At 48.1% G+C, this 25,107-nt stretch overlaps 1 protein-coding gene across 1 annotated transcript in view; it reads right to left on the bottom strand.

Moving 5' to 3' along the window:
- The window catches only part of LOC147672974 (sulfotransferase 6B1-like), a 263,082-nt gene that overhangs the window by 199,142 nt on the left and 38,833 nt on the right, over positions 1 to 25,107 (bottom strand). The window contains exons 2-3 of the mRNA XM_086947848.1: positions 19,557 to 19,666; positions 9,360 to 9,449 (exon numbers count right to left, since the gene is read on the bottom strand). Coding sequence (XP_086803974.1) covers positions 9,360 to 9,449; positions 19,557 to 19,666 — 200 coding nt within the window. The remainder of the gene's footprint in view (positions 1 to 9,359; positions 9,450 to 19,556; positions 19,667 to 25,107) is intronic.

Raw genomic sequence — 25,107 nt, 5'->3', positions numbered from 1 at the left:
CAGACCGTAGCCCTGATACTGTTAATATGTGTAAAAATGACAAATTAATGTTGTCATATTATCACATAATGTGCCGCATTAGGCTGAATAATTGACCATTTCTTCCTGAGTCATTTTCTAAACCCTGCCGTATAATTTGGTCCTCCTGTGCCGCATTATTCCAGTTGACCTGATTATATGAAAACCTTTTATTCCTTTAAATGTTCTCATAGCAAAGAAACTGAGAAGACAACTTAATGATGAAGCAATGGAGTGATAAAAGAGGAGCAAGCAGGTGACGCAAAAGGCGTTTACTATTTTTTTTTTGAAAAACCTTTATTGTTGCATTCAATAAAAATACAAGTATGGGCCTACAACCGCGGGGGCCGGCCGCTAGACAAATTAAAATCTCCGACATCACAGTATGACACCTCATCAGCCGACAACCCAAGGGTCCGGCAGCAATTCAGGATAAAACTTGTATTAGAATGCACAACTGGAATCCAGGATGAGACAGAGGTTTCATTTTATATTTTATAAGAGAGGATCAGGTGCCATACAATCATACAGAATGCGGGGGGATAGGGTAAGAAACAGGATATGCATGTAATAACCACTGTAATGGAGAATTGGCGCCAAAGCATAAAGATCGGTACAAAAAACCCCACAATATACATTCCATGTTGCGCCAGTACTCGAATACTGCCCACCCAGGAATCTGGATATCATAAAAAGCCTAAGCACGAAATACAAGCACACAATAATAATCTGAATGATTCGTAGCTATACTGATCCTTTAAGAAAGAGAGAGAAGGAAAGAAAGGCCATAGAAAATAAAAAAGGCAAAATAAAAAAAACTCCAGCCCCCCACCCTGCACCCCTGCAAATGGCTACAGCCTAACCCCACTAGCAGCGTGCCTGTCGCCCCTAATAACTAAGCCCCAAAGATAGGAGAAAGAACGGAGGAGGGCATTTCCATGTGGGCTCCCAGCCCCTGTAGACCCCCCGCCTGAAACAGCCACCCCCTATCACTAAAAGACAAGTTTATGACAGCAATATAGAAGAAAGTAGAGGGTACTGTGAGACACCGCCCAGCCTCTTAGAGCAAACAGTTGCAGGTCCAACACTTATGAAAGCCACACTAACCATTCCCGACCCAGTCGATCTTAACCTTGGCCCTTCCGAACAAGAACACAAACCCCTCGCGGCGAGACCCAAAGGCACACAAAGAAGCAATAAAAAAGAAGAGAGTCATCAGAAAGCAGCCCATGGCTACCGGCAGGCAGTGAGTCCATAGGAACTGTAAATGCAGACGAACTCTCCCTCCTAGTTGAACAGTCCCAATGTATCATGCACAGGAGTCGTAGCGTCACCAGGAAAGGAGAAGATGACCACAAAATGAAAGTAAAGTCACAAACAGAAGTCTCCGGGAGGGGAACGCCTGACGATATCTCCAAAGCCGGTGGTGGTGGAAGGTTCAGCAATACTGTGATTTCCTCAGGAACACCGTCTCTCAGGGCACCATCCGATGGTTCCAATACGTGTTTCCTCACGGGGTTCTCGCACGGAGTCAAAATGGCCGCAGTATGAACGGCTGCAGATTCCTGTTCCAACAATAAGGCTGGGCCCGGTTCCACCAGGAGCATCCCAGATAGGCGCGTGTCCAATTTGCTCAACAAAGTATCTACATGTGAGCGAAATGCCCAAAGTTCTGCCAGTATTGACCGCAGCGATGGCTCATGCACCGTTCAATCCATATCAGCCTGATATCAGTCACAATCACCTCCCCGGGTGAATCTGGCATCCTCGGGGGTGACAGACTGGACCACGAACGTGCAAATGCGAAGGGTGACCAGTCTTTGTCCGCATCCAAGGTCAATTCAGTTAAGGCCATAGGCCAGAGACCCCGAACCACCGAACCCCGGCGGGCGCAAACCGGCTCCGCGGGACGGGGGCCCCCACCCGCAGCCAGCAGCAAGCAGACTGACCCCTCGGTCAATGCTGAGCAATGAAAACGATCGCTGCCAAATTCAGGCTGAATTAAAGCCTCCACTCCAGTGGACCGGACCCAGCCCGATTCTCCTGGCCGATGTTGTTGCACTACAGCCCGGCTGTGAAAGTACTCCAGGCCCCGGCTTCACCGCTGGAGTAGGCCGCAAACTTCAACTCGATGAAACTTTGTCAAACAAGCCGATAAACGTTTCCGGATTTCACCATCGGAGTGCGGAACAGTTCATGCACACAGAGACTAGGCATAAAGTCAGGATAATATACAGGATATCGTGGCGGGTTACGGAGGTCGGTGGAGCCGGGAGCCTAAGCAGCCCTCTTGCTTGCTGACGTAGCTCCTCTTCCGGCGTTTACTATTTTGAAAGCTGTTATGAAAGAGTTACTGGCAAAGATGATCAAATTTGTGTAATAACCCCTGCTACACGCTGAATCTAATTTCCGTATGTTTTTTCCTCGCCGAGAAGTATGCTGCTTTGACAGAAAGACAATCTTCACCTGCAGGGGGTGCAAGGCCTGCACCCCTGTGACTGGGGGAAAGGGGTCTACTTTCAGGGGCCCCCTTCAGCCAAAGGCTAATGAGTTTCTGAGCTATATATATGGCAACTTATGGGCCTCTCTTCACCTCTGCAGGGGGCCCCATCATTTTGTCAGACTCAGGGCCCCCTTGGCCCCTCAGTGGCCCCTGCTGTGGTTTGAAGAGCTCAGTGTGCCTTTGTCCCCAGGCGAGGAAGCGGCCGCTCTCACGTGCTGTTTGTGCCTGAATGAGGGCCCGGATGTAGATCAGATGACAGCTATGGGCGTGGCTTCAGGGGGGTTGGGTGTGACACCCCCCTAATAAATGTATTATTTAATAAATAGTTGGGTACAGGATCTTTCAGTCGGGTATGGTAGGAGTCTGTTGGATTTCACCTGGGATTATTAAATACTCACTCAGACAAAAACACACACTCTCTCCCCCTCCGTTCAAAGGCCTTAAAGCAGGGTTATTTGACAAAATACTGTGGGGCAGATTTACTACTTCTGGCGCATCTCTGCTAATGAGCAGGGATGCGCCAGAAGAGTTGCGATGAATCTGCCCACCCGTGCACCACCACTGATGTGCCGCGTTTACAATACAGCGCACGGTCAGATGCGTGTCGCATCCTCCGTCGGAAAGGCGGCGCATTGCTGGAGCAAGGCTCGGGGTGCCCTATCCCTAACATGCTGCGTCAATCCTTACCCCTGCTTCAAGCAGGCGCAGGGTTTTGACGCAGCATGGCCTTAAAAGTGACTGAGGGAAATCTTGTAGATTTCACTCAGCCACTTTTAGGAGGCGTTCCTGCGCCAGAACACCCCCACCCCCTGCGCAGGAACACCTACATGTGGCCAGGGCTTTACAACATGACGCATCTCCCAGATGCGCCACGTTGTAAATACCCCACAGCATGGCGCTGGCTTTGTGCTGCATCACAAAAGTGATGCAATGCCAGCGTAAAAGATGCACAAGGGGCTTGTAAATCTGCCCCGGAGTTTTAAGTACCCCTCCCTACCCGCACTCCTTTCGTTTTCCATTAGCCCTTAAGCACCCCCTCATGCGCTGCGTCTCATATACGAATTAACGTGATTGTCAGAGAAGCTGCATGGTTTTGTAAAGTCAAAGCCCACAACAGGGCACTAGTGTCGCTGAGTTTACGCGTGGGTGAGGCCAGCTATCGGTATGCGCAAAAGAGGAGGCAGAGACAGGGGGCATGTTTCAAACTCATGCACGCAACTGCACGTGGGCGGGCTCTCCCTTTTTTGTTTATTCACTCATGTCTTCTAATGGGGGTGCATCAGTGTGAAGTCACTTGTGAAGTCACTGTCGACTACCCAAAGCAGTCCCGCACTAGAACCCAGTCTCCTAGGCAGAGGTCTGATTCCTTCTCTCTCTTGGTTATGGTGGCATTTTTGTTGTTTGCGGCTCTACTCTGCTGCGTGGCTTCCACATGTAGAAGCTTGGGGATCCATCCTCCCACATGCAGGGTGCTGTCTCTCACTGCCCTTTCATACAAGATGTTGATGGCAGTGCCGGCTGGTATTTGAAGTCGGTGGGGGGCGGGACGTAGTGGTGGGGGGAATGAAATAAAAAGACACACTTACCTGTCTGCCACTGCCACCCGCTGTCGCCGCCGCCTCCTCTCAGTCCTCTTCCCCACTTCCAGGGCAGGAAGCAGGATGCACCCGGCTCCCAGCCTCTTGATAGCCAATCACAATGCTGCAATGCAGTGTTGTGATTGGTCTGAGCACCGTTGATCGGCTCTCAGCCAGAGAATGGGTGGCTGGGTATGTTCTCCTGCATGGAGAACATGCAAAGTGTGCATTCGTGTTTGGCTGGCCCCAGAGGGCAGCCCAAACTTTCATGCGCACTTTAGAGAGTGCAAACCACTCGTTCCCTGCTCGGTCAGCAGAGCGGCCTTGCCTGCAAAGCTGCCACAACAAGGAAACAAAAAATGATTCGCGGAGGAGCTGCCAAGGGTTGACCTTTGGGTGGTACGGTGAGGGGTACGCAATATATCTTCTGGTGTATTGCGACACTCTCTGCTTTAGCCCATGTCAATAGAGAGCGCCTTCAGGCTAGCACATGCAGGGGCTCAGGAGCTTTCCATCTCTTAGTGATCAACCTTTTAGCTACTGCCGAGCCTACTTCTAGGAAGCAAGAGGTTACTTTGTGCTTTTTACTTCTGCTATGAAGGTGTAGGATTTAAGTCTCCCATTCGAATGGAATGTCGCATTCAGGGCAGGCGGCATCGATACAATAAAAATATATATTGATCTTGGCTGAGGTGAGGTATGTTCTCTGTGTAAAATAATACTGAATCTAGCGCAAGCTCATGTTTCGGGGAAAGTGCGTGGGGCTCTCTAACCCCACCGCCCATTTAGGATCAGTTAATTGGCAATTTAGGTCCCCTCCCAATTGAGCCTCAGTGGTGTAAATGTGAGCTGCAGTGTGTTGCCTAATGGAAGCGGTGAACCACTGTGTGGAGTGTCCACGAGACCCATCACATGCAGGTACTCAGTGATGGAAGAAACTACAGACGCCTGAGAGAAGACCCTCCCAATGCATTCAGAGACACCATTATGGCCCTGGTAGAATCAGCAAAAGGAAGCAAGCACATCACGAAACAGGAGGCTGGTTTTCTTTGCACCAAAAAGGCCAAGGTACCTTACTTCTACACGGAGCTTAAAATACATAAAGAGACTAGACCCCCCCCCCCCCTGTACGTGTCAGGGATACATTCCCTTCTAGTACCCTTGTCACGGTTCTGCAACTTTTTCTGAATCTCTTAGTGCAGAAGTCCTCTACCTACATCAAAGACACTAAACACTTACTCAATCTCATCAAAGACATGAGCTTTGACCCCACTTCCCAACTACTGGTGGGATTCGACATCAAAAGCCTTTACACAAGTCTTTCTCTAGATGAGACACTGAGGGTCCTCCATGATATGCTGATGGACACCAGCTGGTAATATACAACCCCCAGGAAGTTAATTATACAATGCGCCACGCTAGCTCTGAAGGAGAACTACTTCAAATTCGAAGCTGAGTTCTTCCTTCAGACAAGCGGAACGTCAATGGGCAGCATTTTCGACCCCAGCTTGGCTGGCCTCTATGTGTATCACTTTGAGAAACTACACATCCTACCAGCCACAAATCCATACACCAACAATATCAAATTCTGGTGTCTTTATATTGACGACATTCTTATGGTCTGGACAGGATCACCAGATTCTCTAGCCTTCTTCCTCACCTGGCTCAATGAGCGTGACCCCTACCTACGCTTCACCAGCAGTGCGAGTGCCCACAGCATAGCCTTTCTGGACCTCACTATTGAGTCTAAAGCAGGGCTTCTTCAGACTACCACATATTACAAAGCAACTGCAAGGAATTCATTACTAAAGTTTTAGAGTTTCCACCCCCGTCCTCTCAGTGAGAAAACCTCCCATTCGGTCAGTTCCTCTGCATATGGAGGAATTGTAGCCTGACCACGGATTACAAGAGACAGTCCTCAGACCTGGCAAAAAAACTAAAAGAAAGAGGATACCCTGACAGGATAATTCAAACTACAGAGAGACGCGCCCACAACCAAAACAGGGAGGCCCTCCTAGAAAACATTACATGCAATGACACCACTACCCCACTAACATGCGTTACCACATACAACGCAGCCTCCAACCGGGTATCCAAGATTATACGCAAAAATTGGCACATCCTAAAGACAGGGACCTCTACCTGGGACCAACCTCTTTTTGCCTATAAAAAGGCAGGCAGCCTCAAAGACCGCTTGGTCTCTACCTGCCCGAAGAAATACCAGATTCCTGTCACCAACACGGAGCCTAATGCCTGTGAACTCCCCAATGTAGTCGGACACTATCCCTGCGGTGACTGCAGTGTCTGTCATTTGACTCGAGCAACAAAAACACTGGATCTTGAGCAAGGCAAAATCTGGCACCGGAGGAAACATACTAATTGTAATTCGACCAATGTTGTTTACCTTATCGAGTGCCCATTCAGACTCCGCTACATTGTAATGACTACTCGCAAGGTGAGGACCAGGATAGTAGAACACCGTAACCCCATCCGGTGAAAAAAGAACACCAGCAAAGTGACAGACAATTTCATTCAGTGGGGACACACTCCAAATGACATAAAATGGACAGACATAGAACAAACCGAATGTCACAACATTACCAATGACAAACATCTGCTCCAAAAGGAACAACAGTGGATATACCGCCTTTCCACCCATAAAGAGGGATTAAACGACAACATTCCGTGGAACAGCCTGAACAACTGAACCCCCACACTGACAGCAAACATAACGCTCAGTCACCTTTTTTCCTTTTCCCTCCTCTTTAAAATCCTCATGCTTCTACACTCAGCATGAACATGCCTCCTCCAGGTACCCTGGGCCTCCCAAACCACAAGATTGAGTCCAGAAGCTGCAGCGAACCATGAGTCTTGAAACAACTTGGGCATAACTGCCCTTACCAGGGTCCGCACTTAGTGCTTTTACCATGGAGATCATGCTTTTATGTCAGCCCCCACTATCGGGACAGATAGAGTCCCCTCACACCCATGAGGACCATACGGCGCTTTTCCATGCCTACATCCAACGCATGCGTTCCCCTTAACCCAACAAGGGGATATGACATGCGTCTCACCAGCAAGAAACTACATTTCCTCAGTCTTTCTTCACTGTTTATAGACACAATACGATTGATGCCCTAATATATTCATTAGGTGCTATCACTCACACATAGTTAATCTGTCTACATTACTGGTCGCTCTTTAAGATAATGTTATTTCAGGGCCACCACTGTTGCCATACACATACAGATGCGTGTTCGTCTTTTGTGTTTTCTTCCTTTTGTCCACAGATGCTACTCACATTCAGCTTCTGATCGCGTACACTTGCGAATATGGAAGCATATTTAAACGTCACCACGGCAAATGGCCGGCATCGACGGAGTTCCGAAGCAGGCCCCAACAGGTTTGAACAGTGGGTCGCAGACTTCGGCAAAGTAAGGCCTAGATGTATCATGCATCAAAAATTCACAAATTAAGGAATCGCAAAAATGTGCGATTCCTTATTTTGCCATAGCATTTAAGGAATCGCAATTTTGTGATTCCTTAAATTCTATGTATGTAGCATTTTTCATTTGCGAATTTTGGTTAAGAAATCGCAAATTACCACCAACTTGTAGTTGATGGTAATTTGTGAATTCTTTAAAAAATGCACAATTTGGCATTTTTGAAGGTGGCATGTGACGCACACACACATGCCCATAGGGCATGTATGTGCGCCATATGCGCACACATGTACATTTCAGGGGTGCAGCAGGGTGTCCTTGAGACACCCCTGCACCCTTGAAATTATTCTCAATTTGTGATTAGCAAATTGCAAATCGCAATTTGAGATTTTTTTCAAAACCATTCCTATGGGCCTCCTGACCCATAGGAATGAATGGGAAATTATTCCTTAATTGCGAATTCGCAATTTGCGAATTCGCAATTAAGGAAGATTAAGAAATTGCTAAAAAATTGCGATTTTTTACATACATGCCATTTTGCGATTCCTAAATAGCGATTCCTTAAAAATCGCTATTTAGAAATCGCAAAGGGGTATGTTAATACATCTGCCCCCTAAGTGAGGTGTACGGGGGGTTTCTTCCCTAGCAGCTTCCGACCGCAGAGACCTTCTCACGCAGTCAGACTACGCATCATTGATGTTTGCCATGTCTCTTTCTTTCTTTCCCAAGAACACACAGTGTGTGACTAAAGGTCGAGCCCCCTTACGGAACTCATGGGGTTTTCTCCATAATTACCAGTGTTTTCAGCACTATTGTTTCTAGACAGGTTATCGCATTTACACTATTGATTTCTCCGCACAGTAGCGCATAATCTAAAGCATTTTTTAAGTTTCACCTACCATCCACCGTCATGTTCCGTTTTCACTATCGCTCTTTACTCGGATAGAACACGGACACAACGGAGTTGAGTCACATTAACCTTATTTGCCATTTTGAAGCTCACTCTATTTTGTGTTTGTTTGTATGTCTTGTTGTTTTTTCTTAACAGGAACCAAGCCGCTAGAGGAAACCATCCTCTTACACATACCACACCTTAGCGAGTGCGCCACATAGCTGGTTTTTACATTCTTTTAGACAACCACTTTAACTTTCACCCACATATGGTCCTGATGAAAGCCAGTTTATCACGAGGCCTGGCTGAAACATGATGACCGCACAGGATATGGGACTCCTTAATCACCTCCACTCATATCCGCCGCCTTGTTTTTAAATACTGCCAAGGGCCCACTATTAAAATAGTCTTGTGGATATCTGGGAGCCGTAAGACAGTTTTTTAAACCTACACTCTTTTCACCATCACAGCACATTCACGAAACAAAACCCGCTCCGCTGTAGTCAGGCATCGAAGCGCACCCAAGGTGCACTCGGTGCGTTGGGTGGGATCCGATGATGAAGCATGCCACAACTAGGTTGGTGGGTGAGGGCCCTCATAAAAAACGAACGTTTTTCTTACTCATGAACAAACACTAGGAGCTTCTACCTACTAGCTAGTTCCCATTTATTCTTACATATTAACCAGTGGAAGTGAACGAGCCCCTTTTCCTCTCTCTCCCGCTTGATACTGGTACAATCTAGCACATGACAAGGGTTGAATCTGGCCATGTGCGGCCTAAAATTAACCAACGCATATCTGGCCCATTGTTCTGGATATCACAGTAAAATCATCCTGATGCAAAACATTTATGACGCTGAGCAGAGATTATTAAATATCTCTCACCCTTGGAAGTTAAGAACTCACCATCTGAGACCAGCACTTACCTTCACTTTGCTCACCTCCATGGACCTGGGGATGTTGTTGCGATGCAGATGTGTTGTTAGGACTCTTCGAGAAGGGATCTGGTTTATAATCTGGAAGAGAAGAAGTGGCCAATGACATGTCTGGCATGGCTGAGGGCTGGACCCCTCAGTGGCCCCTCATTGCCAGCTCGTCACAGCTGCAGGTCACAAGGCAAGCACACAAGGAGCTGAGCTGGCAAGATGGCTCAGTGAGCTGAAGGCTTTCTGCTTACTTTTGAACATCACCACTTTCAACCTTGACCAAGACAACTCAGCCTGTTATCCTTCAGAGGTTGAAATTCGACCACCATTACAAATTGAGTAATAGTGTTATTGGCAGTACTTCAGCACTCCTATATAAAAGAAGGTTGAGAGTCGCCCAGGGCATCTGAATAAGGTATTCCTTTTTAATACTAATAATAATAACATTAGTAAAGGCCAATTGCAAGTCATATCAAGCAGCAGAAAAGAATATAAACTATAATTGAATATTCCAATGGCAACTTCAAGTGAGGTAGAGATGTTTTAAAAGATTTACACATTACAAATGAACAGGGGATTCACCATCCTTGCTGATGCTCGGAGACAAGGTTACTCGTCAGTTTTTATTTGCTGGACCAGCCTTCTGTACATCAACCTACCCCAGTGGGATCATTTATAATATTATTATTACAGAAAATGGAAAAGAGGAGTAAAATCAGGAGTTAACACTAAGACCATCACAGGAATTCAAATAAAGACAGACAAATATCCATACAGGAAGAGAACACGGGGGAGGTTTCCAGAGTTGGAGGTGACATACATGTGACAATAGCCTAGAAATGTAGGTAGAAAACAAGTTTATTAGAACAATTGGCCATAAAACATTCTAAACAATACATAAAAACAGTTGGAGTTTAAAATTGACTTAAACCCCACAAGGCCCATCGACCACCCCCCACCCGACTGTACCCCATCATGAAAACTCTGTTTAACAGAACGTAAAAACCGAGCAATCCCAACGGCCACATCTGGGTAAGACATTTCTGACTGCAACTTCATCCTTTGTACTGATCTGTATTTAAAAACAAAGGTCTGAGGACCTAATGTGGTTCAGAAAATAACAAACACAGTCCATAAGTATTGACAACTAAGCGCATTTTACATTCGGGGGCAGGGACAATGACCACTCTTATGCTGGACCCTGGCCCGACAGGAGCGGGGTGAGTGTAAAGTAGCCTGTCTTCATAATAAAGACTCTGCAGCCGTTTGTGGTGTTAACACTTATTTATTTCTCATAACTACCATAAAGAACGCCGAGCCGATCTGTGCCTCCGGTCGGCTTTCGCGCCTCTCTAAAGCTGCGCGCGCAGCCGCCAACATGACGTGACGTGCAACAACTAGTGCGCAAACTACATATCTCCCCTTTTTCCAAACAATGAATGTGTAACTTACAGTTCGCTGTCCATATCAAAGTCTTGAAACCTTGCGGGTCTCACAACAGTTCTACCGCTCCGGGTTACCCTAGCAGGGGTAACCGGCGTACCTCTGTCCTGGGTTTCTGTGCTTAACCTTCCCTCTCTCAGCGCAGCCGCGCTCCCATCAGTTCTCCTCACTTGCATTTCCATTGCAGTTTCTTGACCGCTGCCAGGGTTATTCTCCTCGTGCTGTTCGCCTCTCCTCTCCAGCGACTCCACGGCATGTTGTTCCTGCTCTCCATTGGGTACCTCCATGTCTTCCCATTCTGCTCCTCCTTGATGCCATCGTAAGACTTTGTTGCACCTTGCCATGCGGTCTTGGGACCACACATTCCCATCGCTCAGCAAGGCCGCTCGGTCATACACCTCCCTGACCTGCATAGGTTTACTATATTTGCTGTCCCCCTTCCTCTGCAACGTTGCCAACTTTACCCGCACCCACTCGCCTTTTTCCAGACCTGTCCTTTTCACATTCCTGCGTTTGTTGTAGTGGTTGGCATAAATGGTCTGTGTTTTTTCCAGGTTGGCTTGTACCACTGCGGGGGACCACTCACTCGTTATGATTTTAGTATCTGGAAGGGACTGTACCCTGTCCCGGTGGGTGTAATTCTGTATGCCCACACCATGTGCCATATCTCCTTTTCCCAGTCCTTATTGTTGGAGATCGCTGCCTGTACAGCTCCCATCACTACTCTATTGAATTGTTCCACCAGACCGTTACCAGCCGGATGGTAGATCGACGTGCGTTTGGTGATGATTCCATTCCTCTTCATGAAGTTGTTCCATTTTTCAGAAGTGAATTGTGGGCCATTATCACTCAGGATGGATTTGGGGATGCCCTCTCTCACGAAAGTGTCTGATAGAAACTTTAAAATGTTCTCAGCATCCATGGCTTCATCTACTTTTACCTTTGGCCATTTTGAGTATCTGTCTATTAGGACACATACGTACTTTTGGATACCTTGGCCGTCGAGAATTGGGCCCAGAATGTCTATCGACAGTTCTTCCCACGGATTCTGTGGAGGGTCGAATTTTCCTAATGCTGGCCGCAAGGGTTTGAGTGTCTTGTCTGCTCCCTGGCACTGTAGGCAATCTCTGACATGTCTCTCTGCCCGTAGGTCCATACCTGGCCACCAGTAATTTTGTTTGGTCCTCAATTTTATTTTTCCTATGCCCAGATGGCCTTCGTGTAGTATGTCCAGTAACTTGGGAATGATGCCTCCTGGGGGGATAACTTTATCTCCTCTGTACACGAATACTCCTCGGTCATCCAACGACAGCTCTTCTCTGACCTCATAGTACGGTTTAAGGCTCTCGTTCATTTGTCTTATGTCCGGCCAACCCTTGACGATGTGTAACTTCACTTCCTGTATGGTGCTGTCTTCCTCGTAAACCTCTGTCCACTCTTGATTGCAGATGACTCTCTCTTGGTCCTCCGTGAGTGCTATCATCTCCTCCTTGCCTTCCTGGTCTTCTTCTCCTGGTTCCATGGCCGCCGACCTGCTTAGGTAGTCTGCTACTCTGTTCCGATTTCCTTGAATATACTCCACATCGTACCTGAATTCAAGCAACTTCAAGGTCATCTTCGAGATCCTGGGCGTGGCGCTGGCATGTCCGCTGGATGTTAACACTTTCACCAAGGGCTTGTGATCTGTCCTCAGTTGGAATCGGGTGCCCCATAGAAATTGCCTGAACCTTGTCATTGCCCACACGACTGCCAGCGTCTCTTTTTCGATGACACTGTATTTCTTTTCCGTATCACTCAATGTGCGGGATGCGAAGCTGATTGTCTCCATTTTTCCTTGTCCCCGATCTTGCATGAGTACTGCCCCCAGCCCTTTGTCGCTGGTGTCGGTTGTGGGCACCGTTGTGCCCTGGGGGTCATATCCCTGGAGTGGCATAGCTCCGGCGACGTCCTTTTTAATGGTTTCAAATTCACTCTGAGCCTATGCTGTCCACTGGAAAGCAGTGCTCTCCCTTGTCAGCACCCTCATGTGGTGTGTCTTCGAGGCAAAATGTATCACAAATTTGCTGTAATACTCCGCCATGCCCAAGAATAACCTGACCTCCTCTTTGTTGGTGGCTGGCGGAGCCTCATAAATAGCTTTTACGTTTTCTGTTTTCGACGTAATCCCTTGCACCCCTATCTCGTGGCCTAGGTAGGTTACCGATTCCAAGCCCAGTCTGCACTTGGTCCATTCTGCTGTGAGGCCCTTGCCCTCCAGGGTCTTCAGCACCTTGTTGAGCTTCAAGTCATGGTCCACTTTGTCACGCCCCATTACCAGGATGTCGTCCTGGAAGTACTGGACGCCATCCATGTTCCTAAACAGCTGGTGCATCAGTTTCTGGAACTCTGCAGCCACCGAGGCCAGTCCGAACGGCATGCGGCGTAACTGATAGCATCCAAATGGGGTGATGAATGATGTGAATTTCTTGCTGTCAGGGTGCAAGACAATTTGATGGTAAGCCGAGGTCAGATCGATGGTGGAGTACCACTTGACTCCCCTGGTCTTTGCCAACATTTCCTCGATTCTCGGTAGAGGGAACTTCTCCAACACGATATTCTTGTTCAACTCCCTCAGGTCAACACATAGCCTGACCTTTCCGCTGGGCTTCATGACCACCTCTAATGGCGCGAGCCACTCTGCACACGTGATGGGTTCGATAATTCCTTTCTTCTCTAAGTCCTGTAGTTCTACTTGAACAGCGTCTCTCACCGCTAGGGGCACATTTCTCACTTTGTGGGCGACTGGTATGGCTCCTTCCTTCAGTACTATTTTGTGTAGGAATTTCTCCAGCCTCCCCACTGTGCCTCCGAATACTTTGGGGTAGTCTTCTTTCCACTTGACTAGGTCTGGCCATGCTTCTGGTTCTGTGAGGAGTATCTGTTCCTTCCCGCCTGGATCCAATTTGATACCCAGGTCGCCTTGATCCAGCCATCCCAATACTGACGGTCCCTTCTCTGATATGTATAGCTTGCAAAATGCGGATCGGCCTCTGAACTCAAACTTTATGGGTCGGAATCCAGCCATCGGTATGCGGTCCCCATTGTATGTGACTTATCGAATGTCCAATTTTTCCAGTTCTGGGCCTAAGTGTGGCCTGAAGGATTTCATTCCACACCGCTCTCTGGACGATGATGTAGGGAGAGCCGGTGTCCGCCACTACGCTTATGGGTATTCCGCCGATCGTCATTTCTAATACCGGTTTCGTTGTCCTTTTTCCGTCTATACTCAGCACCTGGTCGTAAATACACAGTACGGTGACTACTTCTTCCTCCGTGCTTCCCTCATGGTCTTCATGATCCTGGTCGATGTATTTCACCATGTTCTTGGAAGATTTTCTCCGGCACACCTTCTCGTAATGACCTATTATGCCACAGCACATACATTTGGCCCGGAACGCTGGGCATTTCCTGTTGTGTGCTTCATGGGACCAGCTTCTGCATCTGTAGCACGTTTTCTTGTTGTTTCCTGCTTGTTTCCCTGGTGGTCCGGGGTTGCCTTGCCATTTATTTGGTCCCTTTGGGGCAGAACCTTTGTATTTATAGTCTCTGCGCGGTTCCTCATCGTCTACTTTGTTCACCATGGGACTGGGTGTCGTTTCCTTCTTTGCGGTGTCTGCACACCTGCGTGCCAATTCTGCCCTTTTGACAATGACCATCACCTCCTTCAGTTTGGTTTCCCCACTGGCCCACAGCTTGTCCTGTACGTTCGTGCTCGTGGTGTGCATCACTATTTGGTCTTTGATGAACTCATCTTCCCACGCGTCATATTTGCACGTGGTCGCCAGTTTCTTCAGAGCCGCCACATACTCCTCTACCAACTCCCCAGGACGTTGTTTCCTTTGTTGGAAATTAAATCTGTCGACTGATACGCACACTGCCGGCCGGTAGTGTTCGTTCAAGTCATCAATGGCATGGGCATACACGTCGTCGTCCGTGCTCCCTCTCGGTTTGGGTACAAGGCTCTTGTAAATTCTGAGTCCTTCTGGTCCTAAATTGAATAGTAGGATGCACTTTTTTCTCTTGGGATTAAATTGTTCCTCATTCTCATCTTCTAGGACTCCTATGAAGTTGTCTATATATTCCCTCCAATCTTCCCACTTCATGAGTGGTTCTCCCGGTTTGGGCAGGAATTGGACTGGCGCTATAGCATATCCCGCTTGCGCACTCATCTTCTCCTCTTTGACCGTGGGCGGTGTGTTTCCTTGGCTTCTAGGACTGCCTGGGGTGGTGTCAGACTCCTGTTTTTCACCTTGTAACTGGGGACTATTTGTGTCAGCCCCCTCACCCTCCATTAAGGTAGCCAGGGCGATTTCCCTTGTTTAAGTTGGCTGTGTGGATTCGGCACGTTCACTCTTTGACTACGCCTGGTTCCTTTACGTACCCCCTGCGTGGTTGTCTTCCCCCTGGGATATATCTGGGCTCTGCCGCGCTCTCTAAGGTATGGTACCTCTATCAGTGGCTTGTTCGTCCTTCCTTGACCCTGTGCTTCTCTTGGCTGCTTGGCCGTGCTGTCCTGTTCCCTGCTTGGGTCTGGGTTCACCGGTGTGCTGCTGTCTCCCTCGGTGTGTTTCCTGCTGAGGTTCATTTTTGTTTTTTTTTCCAGGGTGCATGGGTTTAGCATCCCACCTTCGTCGCCATGGTAAAGTAGCCTGTCTTCATAATAAAGACTCTGCAGCCGTTTGTGGTGTTAACACTTATTTATTTCTCATAACTACCCTAAAGAGCGCCGAGCCGATCTGTGCCTCCGGTCGGCTTTCACGCCTCTCTAAAGCTGCGCGCGCAGCCGCCAACATGGCCGCCCGCACGTCACGTCATGACGTGACGTGCAACAACTAGTGCGCACACTACAGTGAGTAGATTGGATTACATCCCACTCTTCCCTTAAAACTTCATTCCACTGGTTGGGATCAGACACCGGCTCGAGGTAGGATGAAAACCTGACCTGGAGAGGGAACTGATCGAAGGTTTCTGACTCAGGGACTGGGTCAAGGGTCGCTAACGCCTTTTCCGCAGACTCTTTTACAGAAATGCACAAGGTTTCTGCTACCCCAGCACAAACACAGAAAAATGATATTATAAAGCAAAGCATAACATGAGAAGAAGAGGAGAAAAGACAATCAATGATAGAACTCTTATAACATCCACCATTGTAAACCCAGGATGGTATTGTGCAGGTGAGCATCAGTGCTTAATTTGTAAAAAAAATAAGTGACCAGGTCTTTTTAGGGATGCAACTGCAGCCTCCTCAACCCGTTGCCCCTGTTAGCTCCTTCAAAGACAGCATCTTCACAAGTGCCACCCATCGCACTCCTACAAGTGTGACAATCCAGGCTATTACAGGTCACCCAAATCTGTGGCCGCCACTGTTTCTTTTAATGTATATAGACTTAATAAACACTTTTCACTCCTAAATACGCCATCTCCAGAAAAACCATTTCCGTAAGAGTGCAGCTGCAGACAGATAGCACCTCAAACATGGCGCTTCGACTGATCGCAGCAGGATCCTTGCGCCTGGATACCCTCACGGGGGATTAGCTACGCTCTACAAATCATGATTGATTGATCGATTGGTTAATGATTGCAATCTAAACTTAGCATGTCATATATCTGACCCTGGGCAAGCAGTTCAATCATTGTTAGTAGCGAAAGTGGGATCTGCTGGATTCCATTTGAAATAAATAAATACAACAACCTAATCTCCCTCATGGTCCTGCCCACATCTCGCTTCCCTCACGAGACAGCGGTTATGGCTGTGCATTTAATGTACATCCATGCAAGTAGCGAGTATTAAAACCTCACAGAGATCAATGCACTAGGACCAGCCTGCTGCAGTCTCCACCCACCTTTTCACAGCTCATCACAGTGGGAGGGGTCAGCGAGGCTTTCTCACCTCATCCCGCCCTGTGACAAGCTGCGAAAGGGCCTGTTTTGCATTGCGGCAGGTGCTGCTGGCAGCTCCGCCCGCCGCAACACAAAACTGCGAAATGCGCCCGCCAGTGGGGCGGGCGCATCCTAATTGTGCATGCAGGACTGCAGCAACTATTGTGGGCGGTCCAATTTCCCGGGGCGAACGTAATAGATCCCCAAAAATTTGCCAGGCTGATGACCTAATAGGCTTCAACACAAACTTGGCTTGGAATTCACCAGCTATGCCCACTCAAGTGCGCTCCCAATTCATTTTTATTTTTGCAATGATTAGGATCTGATTTACATCCATGATAAGCGTGGGAACGCTGATCCCCAAGGTTCCTATTTACTTTGATCTCTACTTTGATGCTATGGCCAAGTGTGCGCTGCTGCTGCACGAGGATACAAAGCCCATCCACCTCCTATGAAGATTGGAAATCATGACTTTAGTGTCTACAGATCACTTAAAACTTTTCAAGTTCTGTTTTTCCCTGATGCCAAGAACAGAGGCCTTCCATGAGACAGGCGGACACTCTCTCTTGGTACAGGCTCAACTCCTTTCAGGGACTGTCTCAGAAACACCATCTGAGCATGTGCAGCGGGACTGCCTAACAGGCCATCAGGGTAAACCTGACCAGCAAATGCAAAGTGAATCTTTGCTATTCAAATAGTGGCGGGTCCTTAATCCAGGACTATTTGCCTTCTCTGCTGTGCTGTTTATACAACTGTCGCCTTTTGTGTTTGCGCTTCACTGAAGCATAGACACACACAAGCATTATTACCACCAACTCTATCCTGTTCGCTGGTTACCCTCTGGACTGGACTGGGCTGGTGTGGGCCTGGCTATGATGCAAATGATATAGGGCCCGATGTAGGTAAATCCCATTTACCGATTTTGAAATACCGAATTTTACCGATTCGGTATTTCAAAATCGGTAAATGGGATGTAGGTCCCAACATCTGGATTCTTTTCCGAATCCTTAAAATTCGGTATTTACCGATTCGGTAAATACCGAATCGGTATTTGCTATTGAATCCTATGGGCCTTTGAAGCCCATAGGATTCAATTCAAATACCGAATCGGTATTCAACGATTCGGTAAATACCGATTTTGTCAAGGGTGCAGGGGGTGTCACTTTGACACCCTCTAGCACCCCCAAAACGGGCATGTGTGCAATGTGGCACACAGACATGCCCTAAGGGCACGTCTGTCTGTCACATGGCACATGTGTACATGCACAGATGTGCATGTACACAGGAATCGGTATTTTACCATGGATTTGTATTCCATGGTAAAATACCGATTCTGTAAGCCATTTGCCAATGTAAAATTGGCTACCCACATAGCATAATCGGTAGTTTTACCGAATCGGTAAATATTACCGAATCGGTAATAATTATACCGATTCGTTAAATATTACCGAATCGGTAAATTTACCGATTCGGTAATATTAACGATTCGGTAAAATTACCGAATATGTGCACCTACATCTCCCTAGCCCTTTACCGATCGGAAACGGCCGAAAATCGGTATTTTCGGCCGTTTCCGATCGGTAAAGGGCTACCTACATCTGGCCCTTAGTGCTTATTGCACTCTATATTGTATGGGTGCATTATACTCATGGTTCAAACGCACTCACATATATTTGTATCGTTTGCAGTGTATTATGTTTATTAAATGCATTTATTCAACATCCTAAGCATAGAAATGCAATGTGCGCCTTTAAATAGAATTTTCATGTATAGAGACACTATCATTCCTGTATTTATAATGTCCATGATGGCATTATATTCATATCAATGTAACTGTGTGTTGTTTAAGTTGCCGGCATTTTAGGCCCAGAGCTCCAAGCTGTTGACAGTTTAAAAATCCTTGGTTGCTAAAGAAATAATTAAATGAATCTCTTGTGTATGCCAGGACAGTATGCTCTCATCCCACTGCAGGTACAAGAATTCAACCTCGTTATTCTTAGTTTAAGGAGATAACAGGAATATCTTTGAAGAGTCTGAGAAGCGGGAGGGGGGGATACCTTCTGTGCCTTGCCTATCTGAACCTCAAGGTCACTGGAAGCAAGAATAACTTAATTAAAGAAGCAACGGAAAGCTACTAGGGAACCTTGCAAGTGAAATAATTCATCATGTGATACATTTAGGGGGGGGGCTGAGTTTTGTCTTTTTGTATGATGCGCAGGGACAGAAGATCAGGAGCATTTTAAGAGCGAGCTCCATAGCCTTTAGCTATTTGACCCATTTGACGTGAGTACTTCTTAGGAAGTCTACACGTGCTGACCCCTTTGGGAAAGAAGATAGGGGATATAGCCAGGAACCTCAATGAGAGTAGTGTAGGGAACGATAACTTATGCTTTTCTTCCTAATGAATAAGGATTTATTTTATGTTGTATTTTAATTCTGGAGTTCGTCACCTTATGCCAAATTAATTATATTCGTCGGTTTGGCTCTGTATTGATTTTTATGTACCTATATTCGCTGATTCTCAGATGTGTTTACATCCAATTATTTCTGGCCTTTTAATAAAATCCATAAACTAAAATTCGGAGTCTGTGGTCTTTGAAACATGACTAAATTGTAAGTGTAATCTTGAAGTGTTTACTCCCCTCAACCACTTTCAGCAGGCAAATAAAAGACCATCAGTGCTAAATTTGGAAGGGAAGGCAAGGACTAAATTTTGCGTAATCACAAATATAAAACTGAGTATGAATCAGCACTCTCCACTAAGGTGTGGTTCTAAAACAGAATGGAATAAGTTTGCTGGTACAATATACAATGTCACTGTTCCTTGGCACTGACCTCAAATTTGTCCGGCGATCCGAACTCAAGGATGTGCGTGAAGGTTGGCGGCTCCTTGCCGTGGATGTTGTACATCATGTCATGTAAGATATGAAGGGTCCAGTTTGTGCCTGAAACACAGCAATGCAGCCATTAAGATACAGAAAAGGCCAGTCCAGCCTCATTTCATTAGGTACTGATACTGAAAGGTCAGAGGTCACAATCTTGCATCTGTGTCACCTGTGTAAACGACCACCTGGCTGTTGTCCCTGCAGAGGGAGCGGGTTTGTTTTAAGCTGGGTACTTGGGAACCCACCCATGAGGAGGCGGTCATTCATTTCAGGGGTCAATGCACAAAGGAGAAACCCCAGTGCCCGACCCATGCTTCATATTATGGAACATGGGAGGACGGGGAGAGGCAGGAAGTGAGGGGAACAAATATTCTATTGCAAGGAATGGCATGGAGAGCTTGAGGGGAGATAAAGTCCTTCAGAAGGAGAGCAAACAATGCAACAGAGAGGGAGCTTATCATTATAGAAGTGACTATTGACCAGGGTGCCGGCCAAAGAGTATATCATCTCTGCTATTTACCCAGCATCAGGCAAAATAGTACATAATCTCTGCAGTTTAGCAGGTCACAGGCTAATAGGAGAGATGATCAGCTATTTGACTAGTGTCTGGGTAAATAGTGTGAAGGAGGTCTTCATTTTGTTGACCAAGAACTACAAATTGGCTCCCGGCAATGGTGGGGTAGTGGCCATCTTTTAATGTGGCTGCGGCGTGTGTAAAGCACTTGAAAGTAAGTGCACATGCAAATGTGCAATAGTATATGCAAATGAATGTGGGTAAATTAAGTTTTGCTGTTTATAAATGAAAATCAATTTTAAATGAAACATTTGTTGTTTGAATATTCAAATAAGACATTTAGTAATCAAACTTCAATTTTAGGAGCTTTAGTATAAGTCACACATATATTGTGGACTGCAGTCTAGGAGTATTTTTCTGCCTGCAAAGAATAATGAATGTGCTTTTAAAGCATGTTACATAAATGCGTTATTCACACATTCATTGTTTTTTAATGCTGGTGATCCTCCTTTTTATGATTTTTTAGGGCTTTGCACTTTCTCTTCTTCCTATGAAAGGCTGAGTCCTAGTTTTAGGCTTCTTTGTAAGAAGGATTGTGTCTGGCAACACAGCAGCAGTCAACAAACAGCAGCAAACAGGGAATACAAACAGACAGGTGGTATCTGGGCTCCAGGGGGAGGGACACATACAGTAGGTGATTAGTGCTTGGGGGGGCCAATGATTTGGGACACTGGCAGGGTCTAAATTGAGTGAGACACAGTACTGGGACTTCAGTGGAATGGGGAAGTGAAAGCAGGAGACAGCAGCGCTGCATCTGGGTAATTCACAGGAGTTCACTCAACTGCCTCTGAATAAAAATATATTTTTCATACTATTCACCTAGTAGAGTGGGTTTCAGGTATAAATGCTTGTTGGTCCCATTTCATGAGTGGCACCTTCAGCCACATTGATATTTTAGTCACCACATAATGGGCCAGATTTATCAAGGGCGTGCGTTGACCTTGCATCACGCAGGGTAACGTAAAGCCAAGCACGCCCTAAAGTGATATTTACTCTGCCACACGTAGGGCCACCGTGCGCGGCTCTGCATGGCGTCCTGAATCTGGAGTAACGGAGGCAGCGCAAGTCACTTACTTTACTCTGCCCTGGGAAGATGGAGCGTGGGTGTTCCATGGGTGGAGCGTGGGTGTTCCGTGGGTGGAGCGTGGGTGTTCCATGGGTGGAGCGTGGGTGTTCCATGCGTGGAGCGTGGGTGTTCCATGGGTGGAGCGTGGGTGTTCCATGGGTGGAGTGTGGGTGCTCCATGGGTGGAGCGTGGGTGTTCCATGGGTAGAGCGTGGGTGTTCCATGGGTGGAGCGTGGGTGTTCCATGGGTGGAGCGTGGGTGTTCCATGGGTGGAGCGTGGGTGTTCCGTGGGTGGAGCGTGGGTGTTCCGTGGGTGGAGCATGGGTGTTCCATGGCTGGAGCGTGGGTGTTCCATGGGTGGAGCGTGGGTGTTCCGTGGGTGGAGCGTGGGTGTTCCATGGGTGGAGCTTGGATGTTCCATGGGTGGAGCGTGGGTGTTCCATGGGTGGAAAGTGGGTGTTCCATGGGTGGAGCGTGGGTGTTCCATCAGTGGAGCGTGGGTGTTCCGTGGGTGGAGCGCGGGCGTTCCATGGGTGGAGCGTGGGTGTTCCATGGGTGGAGCGTGGGTGTTCCATGGGTGGAGCGTGGGTGTTCCATGGGTGGAGCGTGGGTGTTCCATGGGTGGAGCGTGGGTGTTCCATGGGTGGAGCGTGGGTGTTCCATGGGTGGAGCGTGGGTGTTCCATGGGTGGAGCGTGGGTGTTCCATGGGTGGAGCGTGGGTGTTCCGTGGGTGGAGCGTGGGTGTTCCGTGGGTGGAGCGTGGGTGTTCCATGGCTGGAGCGTGAGTGTTCCATGGGTGGAGCGTGGGTGTTCCGTGGGTGGAGCGTGGGTGTTCCATGGGTGGAGCGTGGTGTTCCATGGGTGGAGCGTGGGTGTTCCATGGGTGGAGCGTGAGTGTTCCATGGGTGGAGCGTGGGTGTTCCATGGGTGGAGCGTGGGTGTTCCATGGGTGGAACGTGGGTGTTCCATGGGTGGAGCGTGGGTGTTCCATGGGTGGAGCGTGGGTGTTCCATGGGTGGAGCGTGGGTGTTCCATGGGTGGAGCGTGGGTGTTCCGTGGGTGGAGCGTGGGTGTTCCATGGGTGGAGCGTGGGTGGAGCGTGGGTGTTCCATGGCTGGAGCGTGGGTGTTCCATGGGTGGAGCGTGGTTGTTCTGTGGGTGGAGCATGGGTGTTCCATGGGTGGAGCGTGGGTGTTCCATGGGTGGAGCGTGGGTGTTCCATGGGTGGAGCGTGGGTGTTCCATGGGTGGAACGTGGGTGTTCCATGGGTGGAGCGTGGGTGTTCCATGGGTGGAACGTGGGTGTTCCATGGGTGGAGCGTGGGCGTTCCATGGGTGGAGCGTGGGTGTTCCATGAGTGGAACGTGGGTGTTCCATGGGTGGAGCGTGGGTGTTCCCACACATCCACTCATGTTTTTCGGAGCATTCCCAGATTTACTATCTCTCGTAAACCTAGGAATACATCAAAATGGTAAGTCTTTCCTGGTCAGGTGTAACTAGGAAAAATATTATTTCTCCACCTGTTTTCCTCTTTCTGCATGTGCTGCAGTGCACATAGGAAGAAGATAAAGCATCAGAGGGTTGTTTTTGTGAAGAAAGGTGTCAATTCATGCACAAAAACAATCCTGGCTGCAACGCAGGCATCTCTGCAGCATGGCGCAAGGGTGCCTGCGTTGGTCGCTTGACGGCCACAAGTGTGCCAGCGCAGAGGGAGAGCAGGAACGCGGCCTATCTTAGTAGATATGGTGCATTCCTGCCTTCTCCATTTGACCCAGCCCTGCAAGTTCTCTTTCTGTCCTTGACAGAGCTGTCTCAACAAAAGAAATCAGAAGCCAAAAACAAAAATAGACATTTGAGTGACAGGCTTGCAGGCTGTACCTGACTATAGCTATTGTGGAGGGGGCTGGGGAAGGACGGTGCAGGAGCAGTATGAGGAAGATGGTGGCCAGCAGGAGAAAAATCAGGAGGTGGACAACCAGGAGATCGAGGACTACCAGGTCCACAGGACCAGGACAAGAAGTAGGGGCGAGAAGCGAATGGACCAGGATCCGAAAGAGTCTAACAGGACCAGAAGACCTGAGATCAGAATGACCAGAAGGGATATAAAAGGCCAGGAAGTCCAGGTGCAGTGGGACAAGGAGCAAAAAGTGTATGAGGGTCAGACTCACAGGGATCCTAAACCAGGGTACAAGGACTGCATGAACCAGGGTGACCAGCAACATGGGGACTAGGAGGACCAGTGCCTGAGGGATGACCATACCCAGGAGTAGCAGTCCTAGGAGAACCACAGTCCAATGAACAAGAGCAAGGTGGAAAAGGCAAACCAGGAGAGCAAGTAGGACTCGGATGGGGCAGGAGGACTAGAGGCTAGGATGGTGTGGAAAACCATGGCCATTGGGACCAACACCAGAAGAACTGGTACACTAAGACCTGATAAAGTAGTACCCGAAGAAAGACCAGGACTGCATGGACCAGTGGGTCAGCAGCAGAAGGATTAGGTACAGACAAACCAGAAGACTAGATAAAACCAGGGGAGCAGAACCAAGAGGACTGATAGATAACAGTAGGGGGAGAGGATTAAAAAGTACACAGCCGGGAACCTGTGAAACAGGAGACCCAAGATCCAAAGGACATGGGGCAGGAATACATGAGAATGATGACCACGAAAAGCTAAGAACAATGCGGGCTTGGAGCAGGTGGGCAAGGGCCTTGAGGATGAGAACCTGATTGACCAGGACTATGATGATCACTGCCTCGAAGTTAATGGGCAGCAGAACTAGCAGACGAAGATAAGCTGACAAGAGACTAGGGAGACCATGAGAGCCACCCCCAGAAGACCAGAGCAAGAAGGAGTAGGTGAACTAAAAGGATAATGACCAAAAGGAATGGAAACAGGGCCAAGAGGATCATGAAGATCAGAATCTAGGGGACCAGGGATAGGATAACCAAGTATTGAAGAGCAATCATTATGAGTAGCAGGACCAGGGTGAGGAGGATCTGACGTAAGAAGGCCAACCAGCATCTGGAAGACCAAGTGGAACGGACAGTGGTGGGAAGGACGACCAGGACCAAAATGACCAGGCTCAAGAGGACCCAAACAAGGAGAACCTAGATCAACAGGACCTGGTTCAATGGCTGCCATGCCAGCAGGAATAAAAGGAAAAGAAACAGGTCCAGGAGGACCCGGGCAGCCCAATTGAGGAGGACACAGACTAATAGGACCAGACATGAGAGACCATTTGGACCAGGACCTGCGCTGCCAGGGCTAGGAGGTTTAGGAGAACCAGGACAAGGTGATCATGGCCAAAAGGACCAGAAAGCAACAGAGCTCGATGGACCAAGACTGCAGGACCCAAGAAAGGACGGGATGGCCAAAAGGCAAGGTTTATGATAACAAGCACAATAGTACAAGACGGACCAGGACAAACAAGATCAAGGAGACCCAGGCTAGGATGGTTGGTGAACCAGGTCTGGACGAAGAAGCCCAAGAGAACCCAAACTGTAAGGACCAAGATGATAAGGGCCAATGGGCACAAAATAGTAAGATGGACATGGGCTATGAAAAACAAGAATAGCATGGCCTTGGCCAGGAGTGCCAGATAGGTGAGACCAGAGACGCAGGCAATCAGAGCTAGAAGGAAAGAGTTTTAAGATTACCAGGAAACAAAGGATTGGGGGGCAGGAAGATCAGGGCAAAGAGACTCATGATTCTGAGTATCAAGAAGACCAGGATGTGGAGGAAAATGAAGATTACAACCCAGGGCATCGGTACAAGGATGACCAGAGCCTGATTTCCAGGTCAGAGGCTAGGAACAGGATGGCCAAGAAGATGAGGAACAGGAAAGCTAGACCCAGGAGGAT

This window comes from Lissotriton vulgaris, assembly GCF_964263255.1.
Source record: "Lissotriton vulgaris chromosome 7 unlocalized genomic scaffold, aLisVul1.2 SUPER_7_unloc_1, whole genome shotgun sequence".
NCBI classification, from domain to species: Eukaryota; Metazoa; Chordata; class Amphibia; order Caudata; family Salamandridae; genus Lissotriton; species Lissotriton vulgaris.
Note: the sequence above shows the minus strand (reverse complement) of the source record. Positions and strands in the feature narration are given on the sequence as shown.